This window comes from Melopsittacus undulatus, chromosome 5 (genome assembly GCF_012275295.1).
Source record: "Melopsittacus undulatus isolate bMelUnd1 chromosome 5, bMelUnd1.mat.Z, whole genome shotgun sequence".
Taxonomy (NCBI): Eukaryota; Metazoa; Chordata; class Aves; order Psittaciformes; family Psittaculidae; genus Melopsittacus; species Melopsittacus undulatus.
The window spans coordinates 7,161,218-7,181,431 of NC_047531.1; the positions used below are offsets into that span (position 1 = coordinate 7,161,218).

Genomic DNA, 20,214 nt, shown 5'->3' on the forward strand with positions numbered 1-20,214 from the left:
ACGTGACTTTTCTGAGCTATGGAGCAAGGTGATTTGGTACCTTTAACCTTTGTTAGGTTTGTACCTTTAACCTATGTAAGTCTGAGGCTTTCACAAACTTCTAAAACAAGTATTTTCACATTCTTATTCTCATTTCTGGGTAACCATGTGATATCAGTTTCATTTCTCCTCCAGTGGCATAGCAGTCATCCATTAAGTAGAGAAAAACATTTAACGGAAGGTTGAAAAAGCACTGCTGCCTTTCTTTTGATGCTCCAGCTTCTGAAAACTGAAGTTTACTGTAGCACCACAAGGAAAGGCAGCTCTGTACTGCTTAGATCCCCCTTCCCATTGTGCTCAAACACATCCTGACAGCCCAAGTGATGCTGCCATCAGGGTCATGGAAGCTTGCCGCAATGTCTTCTTTGTCATTAATGTCCAAGAACAAGCCATATTTGTGAAGGAAAATGCTGTAGAATGATAAAAGAGTCACCTGTTTTAGAAAAAGAAATAGTGTTAACACTTGATTCAAGGGAAGGAGGGTGGAGATTCCATGACTATAAAGAAAAGGCAATGCTAATATATTACATTCCAGATGTTGCTCTAGTCAGATTCAAGTGTCACTTAATCTTTGGATAATATCCACCAGACTGGTCTAAAGCTGGCAATCTGATCTTAACTAATCTTAACAGTACAGTGAGTGCCTGCTTGCTCAAAAAGGCGTGGAAATTGTTTGAACTTACTCCAGCTGCCAAAAGCCACCTATTTTCTAAAAGCAGGAATAAGGAGGACTTGAAAACAAGTGAATCATTCACTTCAGTGTTTTTCCTGTGCAAGTTCTAGGGAAAAAGTGGCATGATTCCTAGAAAAAGTAACATGGTTAATCATAACCAGCTCCACAACTCCTGCTTGGCAATCTGTAAAGGGCTCTTCACCTGCCTTGACAATAGTGCGTTGCTATAAACAAGGGGCTGAGGGCTTGCAACTGTGGACTCCTTCTGTCAGTACTGATTCTTCTACTTATAATGGGATCTTGGTGTTACCACAACAGCAAAACTGCTGTGGTTTAATATGTAAAAGAGAAACAGTCCTCAGTCGAAGTTGATATGTGCTGTATGATGGCTGGTAAATATAAAGCAATCTTTTGTGTTTCCTAGTGAAGAATAAGTTCTTTCATACTTAAAAAATTAACACTTTGTGACATTGGTGGCTACTACTACACAGTATCAAATTTACCTTTACAATGAATCTCTTCAGGAAAGGATGCGGTCCTAAAGCATCCAGAAAAGGAGAAAAGAAACTGGGAAAGCGAACAGTAGATATTTCACTCTGTGTAAACCTGTGTTTGATAATCTGATGTTGTCTGGATACCCAGAGAGGTTGTCCACAAAAGCTGCTTTCTTTCCTGCATTAGCTCCACTCACCCAATAGCTGCAAAAAGGGAATTCTGTATCTGAATTGTAGTGGCTGCTGCAAAATACAGCAAGTTTAACAACATGGAAATTACATCAGTTTGATTCATACAAGAAATTTTTTCAAAACACAGAAAAGGACTCTGCAGGAAGTAGTAAATGCAAGAGGGACTAAACCTGACTGATGATGATTGATCAAAACCCACCTCTTTCTACTAGTAATATAAACAGTACTGCCTGGTTCTAGTCAAAACACCTATTCATATAAAATATGCCTGTTAAATGAAAAGTGGTAGTAAACTTGGCTTTAGAACTTCCACGAAATAGAACACTTAAAACACTGAGTCCCCTTAAAATGGGAAAAATGGGGTGTTATGCTAATCATCATTATCATGCAGTGACACTTGTCCTTTTTGAGTTGTAACTGTAATAATGCAACTAATGTAACTATCATTGGGATAATTCTAATTGAGTCTGAGGGAATTAGAGCCCCAATGTATCAGTAAAGCAGTATACAAAACATTTGGCAGTGGGAAGAGCAACTGTTAAACTTTACATACAATTAACCAAAATATGCAAGTCTTGCAGCAGAAAAATAGTAATTTAGACTGTTTCCAATAGCAAACCTGTGAACTGCATGTCTTCAGCTTACATTTTCAGAAAAGGAAAAACAGAAAAGTAAGTATATGAACATCCTGTCTACAAATTGATTAAAAAACATGTAATATAAACTAATATGTAAAGTTTTATATCTAGAAGAATGGTGTTATCATACTGTATGATTCTACACATGCTGGTTTCTGCTATCAATATGTAATCTTCATGAGGAGACAGTGCAATCACATTTGCCATGTAGAAGCCACTGAGCACTGTTCTTCCTGTTCTTGTTGCAGGGTCATAGACCAAGAGGCAATCAAGATGGTTTGTTTTGATTACCTGAATTAATATATCTAATTAATAAAAGAAAAACTAGACTGCCACAATACCCACTTTCCGTTTACAAGAGAAAACATTCAAACGTTGTATTAACATAAATTAGCTAAAATCAGACTTTAGACAATGGCAGATGTCATCTTTATAACAAAAACCAGCTCACACAACTAAAGGAGCAAAAGATTTTGTTCATGTCATTTCCCAGGCTGATTGCAGCATCCTGGCAAAACCAGAGGAACATGCATGTTCTAAAGCCCAAAGTTCAAAATACATTATCCTGCAGTTCCTGCTTTAGCAAAATACTGAGGGCTATCAGGCTTCTGCAAGCAATTATAGCTTCTTCAAATAAAACCAGAAAGCATTCATGAGTGTTCTGCTAAGCAAGTAAAGAGCCCATATTGTGCTTCTGATGTGAGATAATTTGTCTAAGTTTCTTCTGCTAAAAATCTGCAGGGCAGATTTGAATTGTACACACATAAGCCCTGTGAAGAGGAAACTGCCTGTATGTTTATCATTTGCACTGGCAACCCCTTGTCAAGTATAAAATACTAAATGTCAAAATGATGAACTACCAAACAATGACTCTGACAGCTTTAAGAAACAGCAAGTGACACAATGAGATTTCAGCTTTTTTTTCCCCTTTAATAAACTTGGATCTCAATTCCCACCCCTTAAATGAAATGTATTTCACTTAATTTGTTTTTTCTCCTTGCTTAATTTTATCCACAGTTTTGCTAGTAAAGACAAGACTCAGTCTGAACTTTCTGTCTGTGACCTTGCTGAATTTCAGCTTTACAGACAGTTTGTTCTAGATAAGAGTTTTGTGCTGAGGCTCTGACAACACAAAAAGATACCTTCAAGCACACCAACAATTTGTTACCTTCCATTTACAGCAGTGTAAGAGTATGCTTGTGGAGATCCCAAAAGGAAACTAACATGCTGTGAATCTCCTGACTGCAGTACATCACATGACAGTTTCTTTGGGTTGATCGCTTGGTTTTTGGTTGGTGTGTTGTTATTTATTTCCCCTGGAAAAGCTACAGAGTAGCACAGCCCATCCTCTGCCTCAGGGCTGCAGCATGCTGCATTCATAGTATGCTTGGCTAAAACACACAAGCACAACTGAAAAAAGCTTGTCTCTTCTGTGGCCTAGTACTGCTGCCAGCACAAAAATTAACACTTAAGCTGCCTAAACAAATGGCCACAAAGATGACCTTGTCTCACCTGGTATCTGTGATGTTCTCTTCCCCACTTGCTACCTGAATCTGTAAAATAAATCAAAATTTTCTTTGATATTTCTAATCCATTTAGGAATTTGAAAGGCAGCCCATCCACACCTAGTTAATTCCCATGACCACCAAATAAAGTACAAAACCACTAAGTGTTCAAAACTATTGAGATCCACACAAGCTTAAGATTTCAGATACTACAATTCAAAATCCCATATCCTTAATTTGTCCCAGCTAAAGTCCAAGTTCCAATTACTTTCATTTGCAGGAAATATGTACAGGTTGGAGCTCAACACAAACAGATAGCAAAGCCTCTGGCAAAAACAATTGCTTTTCTTCTATTTTTTCAACAAATTTAAAAATATAAAGCCAATGGGCTTTCAATCAGTCCCAGTCCCCACATTCACTTGTACTGATCTCAACTGATTAAAGTGCCTTGATCTCCCTGTCTATATATAAACATGAGGACCAGATCCAAGATCAGTCTACTTCCCCACGAAATGTAGCATCACCTTGTTCACTTGACAACAGGAGGGATTTCTCTCCTGTCTTTGGATTGACTTTGTACAGGCCTAAATAAGAATCCACCACAATCAGGTTACCATCCTGATCCATTCGCACCCCATGGACCCGGCCACATGTTGGCTCATAGTCTGGAGCTCCTGAGATGCAAAAAGGAGGATACAACCAGAAGGCTGACAAAATGAAGATCACAAAATGCAAAGGCTAAAAAGCATTTAACTATCATCCTTGAATAAACCACATCTTTAGAAGCTTCCTTAAACTGTCTCTGAAAGTAACTTGCAAAGGAAGTACCAGTATAATCTCAATCTAGGCATCTCTGTTCCTATTACTTAAGAAAAAAATCTGCTCTGAACCTCCAAAGAAATTCATCTCTGTTTTCCCAGACAATTTTAAAGATGTTCAAAGAACGGGTAGGATTACTAAATCAGTAAAACAAAATGGATTAGCTGCTGCTTATTTTATAAGCCAAAGAAAAAGATGGAAGAAAACCACTTTTAGGAAAGATTTATCTAATTACTTCTCTTAAGCTGAGGGACCCAAGTTCCACAGGTCACATGGGAATCCTAGAAGGAATCCTCAGGTAAAACTACAAAGCCCAGATCTACCATGTTTAGTATTTTATGGTGAGTATTTTTTCTGTGAGCAGTGAAATTAGTAAAGCTTGACACTATACAGTTTTGTCACCTGATGCCCTCTGCTCCAAAACACATATTGTCCCCCAGTACTGCAGTAAGCAAGGGACAATGTTCCTCACAGCTCACTAGAGCTGTAACACATCAGTAACACAAGCTGATGACTGACTGTTGCCAAAAAGTTAACAGCTGAGTTCTGGTCTCACACTGACTCATTTTGCTCTCATTTTTGGTTTCTTAACTTTTACATAGACAATTATTTACATAAGACTCATGAAAGTTCAGTAACCTTTGAGAATTCTTTCAAATTAAGTCAAGACTAACCACTAACACAGTGACTTCAGGGACAGGGAAAACACCTCAGTAACTGTCACATGTTCAGGAAGACAGCCAGTCAGCTGTTTTCATGGTACCAGGACACACTAATCTGAGTCTCTGATGCCTTTGTAAGATTTGAACTGTTTCTAAAATACATTCTGACCTTAAGGCAAGAAAATAATTGGATAAATTGTGTCTTTAGAACACTCTCAAAAAGCTTTCTATAGAAGGACTTCTATAATTCATTGTTCTTTTTTAAATGGCTATCCAGTTTCAAGGGGTAGAGGAGTGTTTAGCTATGCATTAATCCTGCCTGCATAAGGAAAAACTACATGATCACAGTAAGCTTCTCACAAATTTGCATAAAAGAATCAGAAAACATTAAGAGGAGCTAATATATCACTTAAATTTCTCATTCAGTGAAGATTATTCAAACAAGTTTGTTATTTTCACATCACAACCATTACTCACCACATTCAGGCAAGTCCAGCCCCATTTGAGTAATGAAATGCAGCTGATCACCACTAATCATCCAGAGTTTCCCATCCACAGTACTAGTGTAGATATTACCTTTAAATGAGTACATTAGAAGACTGTTTTAAAAGGGACCAAAGCAAATGTACCATAAATGAAGGACATTCCTCATTATTCTGAGCCCTTTGTTCTTGCTCTTAATCTGTATAGAACCATAGAATCATAGAATAGTTAGGGTTGGAAAGGACCTTAAGATCATCCAGTTCCAACCCCCCTGCCATGGGCAGGGACACCTCACACTAAACCATGTCCCCCAAGGCTTTGTCCAGCCTGTCCTTGAACACCGCCAGGGATGGAGCATTCACAACTTCCCTGGATAACCCATTGCAGTGCCTCACCACCCTAACAGGAAAGAGATTCTTCCTTACATCCTATCTAAACTTCCCCTGTTTAAGTTTTAACCCATTACCCCATCACCTATACCTAATGAGTAGTCCATCCCCAGCATCCCTGTAGGCCCCCTTCAAATACTGGAAGGCTGCTCTGAGGTCTCCACGCAGCCTTCTCCAGGCTGAACAGCCCCAACTTTCTCAGCCTGTCTTCATACAGGAGGTGCTCCAGTCCCCTGATCATCCTCGTGGCCTCCTCTGGACTTGTTCCAACAGTTCCATGTCCTTTTTATGTTGAGGACACCAGAACTGCACACAATACTCCAAGTGAGGTCTCACAAGAGCACAGTAGAGGGGCAGGATCACTTCCTTCGACCTGCTGGTCACATTCCTTTTGATGCAGCCCAGGATACGGTTGCTTTCTGGGCTGTGAGCACACACTGAAGCCGGCTCATGTTCATTTTCTCATTGACCAACACCCCCAAGTCCTTCTCCACAGGGCTGCTCTGAATCTCTTCTCTGCCCAACCTGCAGCTGTGCCTGGGATTGCTCTGACCCAGGTGTAGGACCTTGCACTTGTCATGGTTAAACTTCATGAGGTTGGCATCAGCCCACCTCACAAGTGTGTCAAGGTCGCTCTGGATGGCATTCCTTCTCTCCAGCATATCAACCGAACCACACAACTTGGTGTCATCATCAGACCTGCTGAGGGCACACTCAATCCCACTGTCCATGTCACCGACAAAGATGTTGAACAAGACTGATCCCAACACTGATCCCTGAGGGACACCATTTGTTACTGGTTTCCAGCCGGACATTGAGCCATTGACCACAACTCTTTGAGTGCGACCATCCAGCCAGTTCTTTATCCGCTGAGTGGTCCACCTATCAAATTGATGTCTCTCCAATTTAGAGACAAGGATGTCATGTGGGACAGTGTCGAACGCTTTGCACATGTCCAGGTAGATGACATCAACTGCTCTACCCCTGTCCATCATAGAAGGCCACCAAATTGGTCAGGCAGGATTTCCCCTTAGCGAAGCCATGCTGGCTGTCACCAAGCACCTTGTTGTTTTTCATGTGTTTTAGCATGCCTTCCAGGAGAACCTGCTCCAAAATTTTGCCAGGCACAGACATGAGACTGACTGGTCTGTAATTCCCCAGGTCATCCATTTTCACCTTCTTGAATATATTCTGTGCACACACAAAGCAACAAAACCACAGACCTTATATTAAATATATGGTTATAAGCAGAAACAGCAAATTAAAAATTATAAAAATATGACTTCTTCATATGTTTATTTTAAATAAATACATTAAAAGCTATTTTAAAACTCCCTGGTTTAGCAACAAAGGCATCAAGGATGGGACTAAAGATTCATGGGGAATATTCTCATCCTGTCAGTGAAAATCAGCGAAAACATTAGCAGAGCTCACGCGATCAACCTTTCTGTCCTGAGGGCTCTGCAGCATTACCAGCTAGCTAAAATATTCAGTAGGTGAAAGGAAAACATTTCAATGGCTGATCCAAAACAAGAAAGCAACCCTTCTCATCCTTCTCTTAGGACATTAAAACCCAAGGAAAAAAACCCACAAGACTGGTTGTTTGGGTTTTTTTTTTTTTTGTGATGTTTTGCTTTGGTTTTGAATCACAGGAATAATATTTAAAATGTGTAAGTTTGCATTAAGGGACTAAGCATGTTTTTTTATTGGATACCTGCTTAGCAGTGGCTTTCTCCTCTGCTTTTCAAGTGTCAAATTAACAAGGAAAAAAGACCTCAAGGGAAGTCATCTTTTGACATTGTATTGTAACCCCAAAAACTTGTGTGCAGAGTATCAGAGGAAAAACACCGGCAGTGCTTAAGCCCCACCTCTGAAAACGTAACATCCTCCTACCAATTGGCTCTGAAACAGTGGTCTATGAGCAGTCATAGACTCACTGTTCAACAAAATACACTTTTAGTGTGAAGTCTGTTCACTGTCTGGAAACGTTCCTCTGATTTATCTTTTGTTTACATAGATTGAATTAAGTAAACATTATTTTCCTTACCTGTGACCCACATTTCACCCTAACCTTATTTTACATTTAAAAATGTGCAGTCACTTGGTGACAAGTGTTAAGACAGTCCATTAAAGTTACTCTGTGCCAGTATTACTAAAACCCCATGGGTTCTGCCTAATGAGCACTTACACCAGGGCAGATAAACAGGTATCAAAATGTCTAGCATCTGCTCACACACATCTATGGAAAAATGTTCTGAGCAAATAGGAGAGATTCTCAAAGTATCAGCTGTCAGATCTAGATTAAAAGAATTGTCTAGGATTACTGGCATACAGAAAGCACCTGTTTATTCAAAGGGAGAACTTCAGAGCCACTTTGCCTGGGAAAAAAACAGGGGCTGAACTTTGCTATCATAAAATATACTGGGCATTCTAATGCCTCCCGAAGCATGTTGGAGACAGCTGAAATTTCTGCTTGCATACCAGATTCTGTATTTAAAGGGAGAAATCTTAGACTTGTAATGCTATTTTCTGTCATGCTATGGACTAGTCTGTGATGCTATATTTAGATACATGCAGTTAGTGCTGGTGGGTTTTGCACTAGACTTCTCTCATGGGTATCTGTAGTAAAGTGAAGGCAAACCAGAACTACTATAATTATCAGCAATATCCTGTCTTACTCGTACAATAAATAACGTTTACCTAAATCAAGCAACATCACCACAACACTAACTACAACCTTGCTCATATTGTATGATTTCAACTGACTGAATCCAGTCTCCTAAAACATCCTTAAATTCAGGGAAGCTCCACAGTAGCTTTAACACACTCAAGAAAAAGAGAACCATGGCAGTACTTTATACAGCATCATGAAAGAGGTTAGATTTGGCAACACAGAGCATTTGCAGGATTAGTCCTCATATGTAAAATATACTCTGCAAAACTCCAGTTGTGAACACTACCCTTTATGAAAATTGGAGTGAAAGAGGTGGAGAGCAAAACACAAGCTATGAAGAAAATTTAAAATAGCACCTTTGAGGAAAGCAAGAAGGAAACAGCTTTGAGAAGACATTTGCTAGGAATGGATGTCTCAGTGCAGGGTGTTGAGCTGAGTCCCTCCCAGGCCCATGCTCCTACAACTGAAACATTCCTAATTTCAGTTTGCATAATGGCAAACAAGAACACTCCAGGTGATCACCTCTCACCTCTCTAGCATACAACAGAATATGGTATCTTTCAGGTAAACATGTACTGGACTATTCAGTATTTCCTTGAAAAATACCAGCAGCAAGGGAGGGTGTCTGAACTGTCTGGCTCAAACTGCTCTGGACTGGGAGCTGCCTGCTCCTCCATACTGGCTACTGCAGGAATCTGTTTTACCCACTTAAATGTCAAGAGGAAAATAATTCCTTCGGACCAGGTAAATCCTGAGTCCACAGCATTAAACCTGTGTCCTAAGCAGAAAGTCACAATGTCTCTCCTCTGTTTGGCTTGAACTTTCACCACAGTCCCTACTTTGGTCACGCTCTGGGTAAGAAAATTGCTGGAAGAAGAAAAGATGCTTCTGGACACCATTTCAGCCTTCTGCTAACCACCATCTGGTAAGGTTCCTGGGCCTGCCATTTTGCCCCCTCACAGCTGCAGACAACCCAGATGAATTACATGAATAGGTAATTAAAAGGTTTTATATTACAGTGAAAGGATCTTTTATATTCCAAGTGCTCTAAAAACATGTTTTTTGGAAACCACGTACATTTTTAAAACAACCCCATTTGCCTTCCTTTTAGCTCCATTTGCCTTTCCTCTATGGCTCTATGTGTTCAATGACAGCTTTTGAAATAAGAGCCTGCTAAACTCAGTGGCTGAGTTCCAGCAACAAATTAACACTACTTTTTGAGACCTGAAACAGAAAACAAACACACAAAACCCCACATGCATGAATACCAACAACCAAAGCAAGCTTATCACTATTTCTATGTCAAAAGCCCAAGCTTAGACTCACTTTCAGAATCATATATTCATAGAATAGCTAGGGCTGGAAAGGATCTTAAGATCATCAAGCTCCAACCCCCCTGCATGGGCAGGGACACCTGCCACTAAATCATATCACCCAAGGCTCTGTCCAACCTGGCCTTGAACACCACCAGGGATTCCCATAAAAACCTTTAATTGTTTTTGCATGTTACTTTTAAAGAATATGCCATTTGATAACTTTTTTAGATTACATTGTAGTAAGATTTCTGTATCTCACCAATTTGTGGGTTTGTATTTTTTAGTATAGCTGTAGGCCACTCGCTGTGTCCCTGAGAACAGCAGACAAGCAGATGTTATGGAATATTTCCAGGGAAATGTTTACAAATGCAAAGATATGGAAGAACATACAATTCTCTTACTTTTAGCAATTATTCGTATCTTTCTTTCTTTGGATTTAATTCTTAGGTCTTGGATTTAACTTCTCAGTTCTTCTTTTAATAACTTGACTGAGCAGATGCATCAGATGCGTTAACATGTAGCAGATGTATAACTTTACCCATTTGGAAGTTATCTACTTGCCTTCATTATCAGCAGCAAAAGACTCAGGACCTTTCCGTTGTCCTGTGAAGGTTCTTTGTCCATTCCGAAGCTTTTTACTCACTTGCAGTGATCCAACTAAGGCAGGAGGTGGCTTTTCAAAGCTGCAACAAGTGAATTATACAGTGCAAGAAACAGGACAACAGTGGACTATAAAATCATTTTAAGGAAAGGTAATAGGACTTTATAACAGAAATACTAGTAACAAGGTGCTCCCTTTTTAAAAAAGAATTTGTTAAAACTAGTAGTATTTGTTAATATTGTTACTTCAAACTAAATTAACAATTCAGTGGAGCCTGCAGGCCCAGGCTAAAAAGAAAACAGCCTTTTTAGGAGATTTTATTCTTCATGAAATCAACAGAAACGTAAAATTGCCAACATCCTAGGCTAGTTTGGGCTCTACAAATGATCTCCTACATGTACAGATGTACATGATACATGTATGTATGAATACTGCATTAGTCAGTGTTGCTTTGCTGGAAATCTGCTTTTAAAAAGTGTTTCAATTTTCCAGGCATATGAAAGAAACACAGTTTCTCCTGCACATGAACTTAAAAGCCATGCTTTACACATCCCGTAGGATGAAAAGCATTGGAGAAGTTTTGAAAGCACAAGTATTTCCCAACAAACACAAGCACTGAATTTTAAAATTAAGCAGGGCAACCTACATGAATGGTTCTGGATCAATGGGAGATAGTAAGAAGTAAATGCTAGCAAAAGCTGCAAGGACTGCAGCTAGAAGCCCCCATACTGGGAACCTGCATGGAAAAGAGCAGTTGTTAGGAGCATACAGGAGGAGGGGAGCAAGAAGACTCAATTTCTCTCTTTTTTTTCAGAGGTTAAACAATTCAATGCTAAAACTCAAGACTGAAGAAGACAACCCGGATTGCAACCTGGTGCTCCCTGCCATGGAGAGGAGTGCCCGGCTGCCCTGCAGGGAGCACTGCTGTCCTGCTCTGCCTCCGCAAGGGTGATCCAGCGCTTAAACCAGCCCAAAGCCACAAGATTCCTTTTGCTAAGTTGTATTTTTAATACTACATAACTGCTGAAGGCAGAGGCACAAGCCCAGTTACTTTGTCGATTCTAGTACTTTTAAGACCTCTTACCAACCTTTTTTACCCTGGCTGGTATTTGGTATTGGAGCATTTGCTATTAACAGGTTTACCAAGTGCATAGATAGACATAATGTAGTCGTTGCACACATGAAGCTCTGAGGTCTCACACGAATCAGCTCTCAAGGAACTGGTCAATCCATGATCACCCCCTCTGCTGCAGGGCTGCAGTGCCCAGGGCAGAGCAACAGAGATAGAAGCAAAGTAGCTCCTTTCTACTAATTCAACTAGGATTAAACCGTTTTAAAGAAACACAAAATAATGAGCAGCAAATTAAACACACGTGCTCCTGGAGAAAACCACTAAAATTCCTTTAAAGATAAAAAGTTGGGAAAGGAGTTTTCCGGGGAGGAAGGACGCGGGTACCGCCCCCAGCCCAGCACTCGTTTTCCCTGTATTTCCTTCGTGTTTCTGCAACTTTCCTAACAGGAGGAAAGCATCCGCCGCGGCTTTCCCATTCAGCTCGGTGGGACAGTTTCCACAGCGAGCCGCGGCTGCGCTCCCCTGCGGCGGAGCAGGCTCCATGAGGGGACATGAGGAAAGCCCCGCTCGGGTCCTGCCCGCCGGCTTCGAGAAGCAAATCATGGCGGCCCCGCGGTTCCCTCTCATGCCCCACCGCTGTCCGCCCGGGGCCGGAGGACACACAGCTGCCCTCCTCCCTCACACCACTGTCATGGCGGCGCGGCCGGAGCTCCATCTCGGAGGCGGACACCGTCCTCCTCAGGGAGGAGGCCGCACCGCCAGGGCGGTAAACGTGAGGTACGCGCGGCTCCTCCTCCGGCGGGGCCGAGCATGAGGTAAATGTGCGGAAGGAAAGGTTAAGTTTCAAGGTTACGTGTGTATATTTCAAAGTACTTTTGTTTGTTTGATTGCGGTTTTGTCTCATAGAATTGGTCGGAAGTGACCTACAAAGTTCGTCTAGTCCAAGCCCCCCTCCATCTTTATCAGGTTGCTCAGAACCACCTCCAGGATGGGTATCCACCACCTCTCTGGGAAACTTGCTCCAGTATTTTAACACCCTCATTATATAGCACTTTTTTTTTCCTCACATCCAGCCTAAATCTCTCCTCTTTCAGTTTAAAACCATTACCCCTCATCCTACCGCAACAGGCCCTGCTAAAATGTGTCTCCCTATCTTCCTTATAGGTCCCCTTTAGGTACTGGATAGCTGGAAGGTGCCCCCAGAGCCTCCTCCAGGAATTCATGCTTACAGCAAGCTGCATCTCTCCCCGTGATTTATTGCTATAATGAAGGCTCATTCAGCACTTAAGTGATCACAACACAAGCTTCAGGTAAGGGAAAATAATAATAATAAATAATCACACATCACGACCAAGTATTGCCAACTTCAACTTTAATAATGGAACCATCACTTTTTTTTTTTACCATTTCAGTAATAACTTTAAGGGGAATAAAAATTTCCCTACAAAAATAAAATTAAGCTTGTCAAAATTATAAATAGTTTAAATGTTTGTTTTTAAAGAAATACATTTTTAATGTTCCCCCTTCATTCTCCCCCACCCCGTCACTTAATCATTCTGGTACCATCATATAGTGAAACAGAAACTGTTTGCAACAAAAGCTTTGACTTCTCAATTTGATGCTAAAATTAAAGAGAAAAACTTGACTAGGCTTGACCACTTCTTTTAAATTAAAGCTGTTTTAACTGCCATTGTGTAATAATAATTAAAAAATAATAACCCCCCCACATGACATCTCACAATCATTAACTGTGAACTAAGACAAAATTAAGTTTATTTTGGTCCCCCACCCCCACCCCTTCACCCCAAATCAAGACTCATAGTGCATACAACACTGAGGGTTTTGGCTAAAGTAAATGCAAGTGCGCCTACTTAAAGAGACTGATAGTTTAGTTCAAGTAAAACCAAAATTCACATATTTTTATATTCCACTTTTAAACTAAAACAGTGTTTAAATATGAGCAACAAAATGGTTCGATGTTGACAGAGAATATCTAATGATTACACAGTTATGGGCAGATAACATAAATAAAGCAGATGTTAACAGAAGACCCACCAACATGCTGCCGCCTTCATAGAAAAACATTGTAACAAGACATAAAAGCATTCCCTGAACCATTATAAAGTGTCTCACTTGAGGATAATGTTACTAACTCACACATGCACTACAATGTTACATGTGAAATTAAAAAACAAACAAGATATGCCTTATATATACTCCAAAGTTAGTCCTACTCTTAATTTATCTTAACACTTTAAAACATTTATGATTGTCTCATTAAGCTTGAAAATTCTTTTTACCAAAAAACACCTGTGAAGAGTTTAACGAAGTCTCACTAAGGAAAGGAAACAAAGGCACAATAACATCAAACTAAGGGGAAGAACAGAAGCATCTTGGAGTTTCACACAGTATCCATTAGATGTCACCAGAGTTTTAACAATTCCTTGGGAATTTAAAACGAACACCCTAAGGGTGGAAGGAAAAAAAATCCCACCACCTTCTGCTGCTCTTAAATCATTAGCACCTCCCCCCAACCCCCACTCCCATATAACTCATTTCCTCTCTGGCATGATAATGTCTGAAGTATCAGTTACTCAAATCTGCCTCATGCTTCTATTGCACACCCACTTCTTTGGTTTCTTTTGAACGTGCTTTTTTAGATAAATAACTCTGAAAGAACAACAATTATATTTACAGTAAAAAGATTTCTTGCTACATCTTTCCTACTTTAAAATCAAGTAAATCAGCAGTCTGCAGAATTTGGTAATCACTTTTTCAATTAAGAATTTTAAAACCATAAGGAAAAAAAACCCTTCTGAATTACTAAAAGCAAGTTACAGAGCTCAGTCACAAACACAACCAATAAATGTCAATTTTCTACTAAGCTGGAAACTTGAATGAGAAATTCTACTTTCTTTGCCTGACCGAGCCTTTAACAAAGACGCAGAGGAAGCTATTTTTGTCTTTCAGATATGATAATGCAAAATTATCCAGCCTAAAAATGGATTGCTGAGCCAGAGGAAATATCTGACTTACAGTAAAGGCCAAACGCATCTGTAGTTATAGCTTATGTCCAAACACTTGGTAGATGGGTATTTTTCACAGAGTTGAGATATTGACCACTTTTCAGAATTCAAGCAAACAGCTTTTTAGCCTTGCTGCACTTTTCAAACCCATACTATGAACTTATGGAACCACCTTCTCCAATAATGACTTGTATATGCAGCTCCATTTCCATTCTTATTTTGCTTTTGCCTCTCATTCCTTCCCATTATTTCTATTATCTTTATTTCTTTTCCAGTGTGGATTTATGCAGTTAAAAAAACCCATAAAACTTATTCACAATATTATAACATCCTAAAACTTTAATCTCGTAGAATTACTATCTTAACTTTCCTCTGTGTAAATACTATTTCCATTTAAAACCAGTCCTCTATCAGCTGTTAGCCTACTCTTTCAACTCTTACCTTCTTTTCAACTTTCTCTTTACCTTCTCCAGAAAGACCATTTTAAAGCCTTCCACAAATTTCACAGAACAAACCACAGGATCTCATATGCCATCCATCTATAACAGTTCTCTCACAAATTATACAGTAACTATTTGAGAACAGAAAGGTAGTGCAAATCAATTTCATCTCAAAAGATAGTGCTCCAACTAATTCTTGCCCAGTTTAATTCATTTTCATTTTAACCCATCAATTTGCACATCCTTACTTGTAAAGCTACTATTAAAGCAAAGAAGAAACAAAAAAAATCAAATCTTATTTCATAGCATCCTAGAAAATTGATTACAGTTTCACAGCTTGCACCAAGATAACTTGGAAAACTCTTGAGGCACACAAAGGGTTGCAAACTGATGTACAAACATGCAGAATCCCTCACTTGTGGGTGCAAGATGCTAAGTGACCTGGCTTATGGAACTAAGTCTATAGCAAAATTCAGGTACCCTGGCATCACAAAACAGTCTTCCCAATAAAGAAAACTACTCTCTGCTGCTCTTTATAGGTTGGGTTTGGCATGCTATATTGACATTTGGTAGTGTGCATTTTTCCTGAGTGTCTTTTGGTCCCCTTTTAACCAGGTTTCCACACCCCACCAAGGGCTTCTTCAAGTTTGTCCCTGTAAGCTGCATAACGTTTCTTTAAGATTTGCAGTTGCTCGTTTTCTTCTTTGTCCAGTATACGCAAGAAGTTTTGCAGTTCAGGAATAGTAAAAGCTTCCCACTGGAAAAAGAGAAAAAGATGGGTGAGCTGAACATAAAACATACAAATAGTTTATATATATAGTATTTTTAAACAAAATCAGACACTCAAAACAATTTCAAACTGGACCAGTATCAGGCACCCTCCTTCCAAATCTTAGAGATCGGAAAACATTTTACTGTCTTAAATTGTGTTTTATTCTGCAAGTAACAGTGGGTCAGTCTAACCACAAAGTAAATATAACAAGAAAAAAAACAAAAAAATCTTCTTCTAAAAAAGTGGGCCTTCTTGTCAGCACAGATCAAGAAGGAGCCCACCTATCCTTGATGTTAAACCAACACAGAGAAACAGCACAAGTGTTAACATACCATGACTTCTCCAGTTTCATGCTCACGTAAAACAAAACTAAGCATTTCTGTTTTGGGGCCTGCCACCAAACGCAGGTAGAGGGGATGTTCCCGGTCTGACAGCTTGCATGTATAAACTGCAGGAGAAGAACATCATGATTTAATTATCATCTTAATTTATGGTGTTTCAAACACTTTGAATGATCAATGCTAGAAAATCTCAGATATGTACGTGTAGCCACAAAATTTACACATTCTACATACTGGCTACATATAAGTTTACATACTGGTTTTGAGGAAATAAGTTTTAGGGAGGAGCTGACCAGATGACTGATGGCAAAACTACGTTCATACAGGAATGAAATGGCCTCTAGTCAACACAGTTCACCATCCAAATATATGTAGGGGCAAAACACAAGAAAACAAACCCTCAACACAGATCAGTTGATCTAACTAAGCATTTAAAACAGAGCTGTGGCATCTGATACCTTTTCCACAGCCAGAAACATCTGAACTCCCAAAACTGCTCTCAATGTCCATGGAAGAAGGTGGATTCTATATGCAAGAACACCAGGTTGGCAAAATGTGCTTTTCACTAAAAATACCTCTTGTATCATCTGCTATTTCCAAACACAATATACAAGAAACTAACAGCAGGCAGTGCACTAGGAGAGTCATATGCGCCAATTGACACACACAAACATAATGGACATGCCCATGATGCTTGCCACCTCAAGAGCTGTTTGCCAGTGCAAGGACTTCAGGTATCCCAGACACCAAGGTTTCTCTGTTAAAAACTGTCCTGGAATTTGGTCTCACAAAGCTGCAGTATATCAGGCCAGCTGAAACTGAGAGCCTGATAACGGGGCATATCAAATAAAATCTAATGGACTGCAAAGCACAGGAGATCCCTGTGGATGGCTTAGTAGGGTACTTTGTCCTTTGTGAATTACCCTGAAATATCCCCAGATCATTTACTCTCTTACACTTGCTACCTTTCATAAGGAAAAAGACAAGAGCGAGCAAGACTATCACCCCCATTTATCTGAGTTCTTCCACCCTGCTTCTTTCAAGTATTCCTGTGGCAGCACCCCCTCCCCAAACCCCTTCAGTACCAAAATGCCACAAACCTAACTTATACCTTGGTCTTCCTTGTGGCAGCGTTTATAAAGTGCAAACTTCGCAGGGTTGTCAGCCACAAAAAACTTTTTGAGCAAGGCCTCGATAACTTCACGAACAGTGTTGGTGCTGCTGATGTGAAGGGTATTCACACAGCCCTCCGGCAAGTAGAATGCAGTGTCATTATTGCTGTGAGGACATCTGCCCTGGCTCTGGGAAGACTGCACAGTGATCGGTCTGCATAGTTCCATCTGAACTTTGATGAAGCCAGTGTAAATCCCATTTGCATTCTGAAACAGGAGGAAAGTAGTGGAACTGTTAAAATTACTAATGACTAATTGCAGCCTATTAGTGGAGTAGACAGATTAAAATGGTTATGGCAAACACAGATGCCACTGTAACACATGGCATCTTGTAGGAAAGGTATTGTTTCAATAGTTCAGACATTCATTCTTTCTGGTATATCTGTTGAGGTTTTTTTTTTTCCTTAATAATAACTACTGGGTTCCAAGAGTATTAGGATCTCATCAAGCAAAATGTACTATAAAAAAGTGGTGTTTTCACATTAGAAGAGAACTATGAAGTGGAAAACACCACTGTCATGCATCTTTAACAACAGATTTTATAGAGAAATACAGAAATTATTTCCCACATTTCAGCTGTGCTTGTCAAATTAGTCTAAGGTATTTCAATGTTCAAATTGTGTTGGAATTAACAAAGAACCAGAATAAATCCCAATCTAATCAACATTTCAAATTCTTTATTCCAGTTGCTTCTGAAAGACAAAACAAAACTGATCAAAACTTACTTACTGAGCTGGAAAACTTTAGGCAATCTGGTTTTAGGCACAGTAAGCCCTGACCTCCATGCAAAACAAGTAATAAAAATCTTTCTAGTACATAGTCACGCTTATGTGGCTCACGATACAATGGAATTTCAACGTTTCCATATACTATACACCCAGAGGAGAATGTAACGTATCATAAAATCTGGGCAAGGCAATTACTGAATAGCAGCTTGCTGGGCAGAGATGTGTTTTATTAGTATGGTCTGCACTGACCCTTAGAACTAGTTCACAGTGCTTGGCAATAAGAAGTCTGTACAGATTCCACTATGCGTTGTCTGTGTTCTAGGGTAGGGGGGAAGGAAGTCTCCTCAAACTGAAAATCCATACAGCTACCTTGAAAATTAAGTCTCCTAGAATAAATATTTAAATTTGCTAAATTTTCTCATTGGTTGAGCATCTTCATCAGAGACACCTGACAAACATTTATCTACACAAACAAGACAAATACATCTTCACGTTTACCAGTGGAAGATTTTCATCTGACAAATTTACATCTTAGTGTCCCTCCAAGTTTATCTTAAACATCTTTCAAGTGGTATATACATTTGTTTCTACTACAGTTTGTTTCAGTCCATACAAAAGAGCCACATGGATAAAAATATTCCAGATGTGGTATTTAATTACCAGATCTAAGAAAGAGCCTTTTACAAAGGCATTATACCAGAGTTTCATGTGTAAGATGCTGAGAATAAAATGATTCACTACAAATTCAATTGCTCCTATTAAAAATTACAGGAATCGTATTCAAAACTTACCAAGGTCATTTTTAATTTATCAGTGACAGATGAATTGTAGCTTTGTATCTTCTCTTTAACTTCTTCTTTACTGAGATAAGCATGAGGTTCTCTCTCCTTCTGAACATCCTTCAAATGACAACAACAGAGATAGCAGTTTTAGGAAACAAAATAAAACCCAGTTCGTACTTTGGATATGAGCATTCTTAGTCCAAACAGTAATTATTCCACAGATGGTCCACATACAGTAATTAGCAGTGCAGCAATAGGAAGAATTAACATGTTAGGGCAAATCAAACAGAAAGAACACTTGGACTGAATGGAGATGGTAAAATCAACACACACAAAGGCACTTGTGCCCCTTTTTTTACCAACTGTTTTCATTCAAATGTTTATCAACAGTATATAAAACAGTTCATCTAATTCATGGGTTGATTTGCCCCTGTCAATGCTATGCAGTATTGTTAAGAATACAGTTGCAATTTTCAAGAAATACTGCTTAGGGCAGAAATGGGTATTTCTAAACAAATGAAGAATATATAACAAAACAGCAGCACCTACTAACAAGAAACATCAACAACCTCCACACATGCCAACAACATAAGAGGATCCCTGCATTCCAATGTGACAGACAGCAGGTTATGCACAGGGTCACCAACTACTAGTTGAACCATCACAAGTAACCCTCTAGCTGTATCTTGTTACATGAAATTTGTGATTTTTCCACAGAGAAGGCCCTATTCAATTTTTCAACTGCTGCTGCTATGAGGTTGCTACAGATCTTACATGCAGCAGTAAAACTCATCCCTGGAGTTGGATTTTATCCAAACAAACATTTGTTCCCAATCCGTATTCCTGCAGCAAACTAGTGTTATAAATATACCCTGGTTTCTATCACCAGTATAAATGCCATATATAGTATGAAAGAGTTTCAGCTCTCAGCTTTAATGATTTAAGACTTCACTCTGAAAGGGAGAAGCTTTGAAGAAGCTTGAAGCTTTTGGAGCACATCTGAACACTGGAATATAGATTCACTGTATGGACAAACCATCAAGAAACAGTTTTTCCAACCTGTCCTCACAAGCACATCCCAGCGGAGCTTATCCTAAGAAAGGACTTCCTTGACTTCAGTGGCCAGCCTTGTGTCACAGTCTTTTGGACAGAACTCAGCACACACCTCGCAGGCACTTCAGTTTGCCAGAAACAACCCCAAAGATGAGCACACCTGGTGTGGAACTGCAAGTTTCCATTTGCCAGAAACAATCCACAGAACTTCTGTCTCCTAATTTAAAACCATCTAGTTTTAGCTCTCTTGGGCTTAGTTTTTAGTCTTGCTTTTCCTATATGGTATTTCACTAAATGACACACTGGAGCAGACTTTTTTCCCCATAACTATAAAAAGAAAGGT

At 39.5% G+C, this 20,214-nt stretch overlaps 2 protein-coding genes across 3 annotated transcripts in view; both read right to left on the reverse strand.

Moving 5' to 3' along the window:
* Positions 1–275: 275 nt before the first annotated feature.
* On the reverse strand, positions 276–12,100 carry LOC101870765 (adipocyte plasma membrane-associated protein-like). The gene is given in 11 exon segments (XM_034062901.1): positions 276–349; positions 352–472; positions 1,216–1,304; positions 1,307–1,410; positions 2,167–2,327; positions 3,549–3,661; positions 4,066–4,215; positions 5,500–5,598; positions 10,446–10,567; positions 11,132–11,221; positions 12,003–12,100. Coding segments are annotated over 11 exon segments (1,221 nt in total).
* Positions 12,101–12,912: 812 nt separating this feature from the next.
* RASSF3 (Ras association domain family member 3) overlaps positions 12,913–20,214 on the reverse strand; it is a 94,910-nt gene continuing 87,608 nt past the window's right edge. For both annotated transcript variants that reach the window (XM_013128778.3, XM_031048067.2), the window contains 4 exons: positions 18,828–18,935; positions 17,248–17,515; positions 16,128–16,243; positions 12,913–15,780 (listed from right to left, as the gene is read on the reverse strand). In XM_013128778.3, coding sequence (XP_012984232.1) covers positions 15,631–15,780; positions 16,128–16,243; positions 17,248–17,515; positions 18,828–18,935 — 642 coding nt within the window. In that variant the 3' untranslated portion in view covers positions 12,913–15,630. The remainder of the gene's footprint in view (positions 15,781–16,127; positions 16,244–17,247; positions 17,516–18,827; positions 18,936–20,214) is intronic.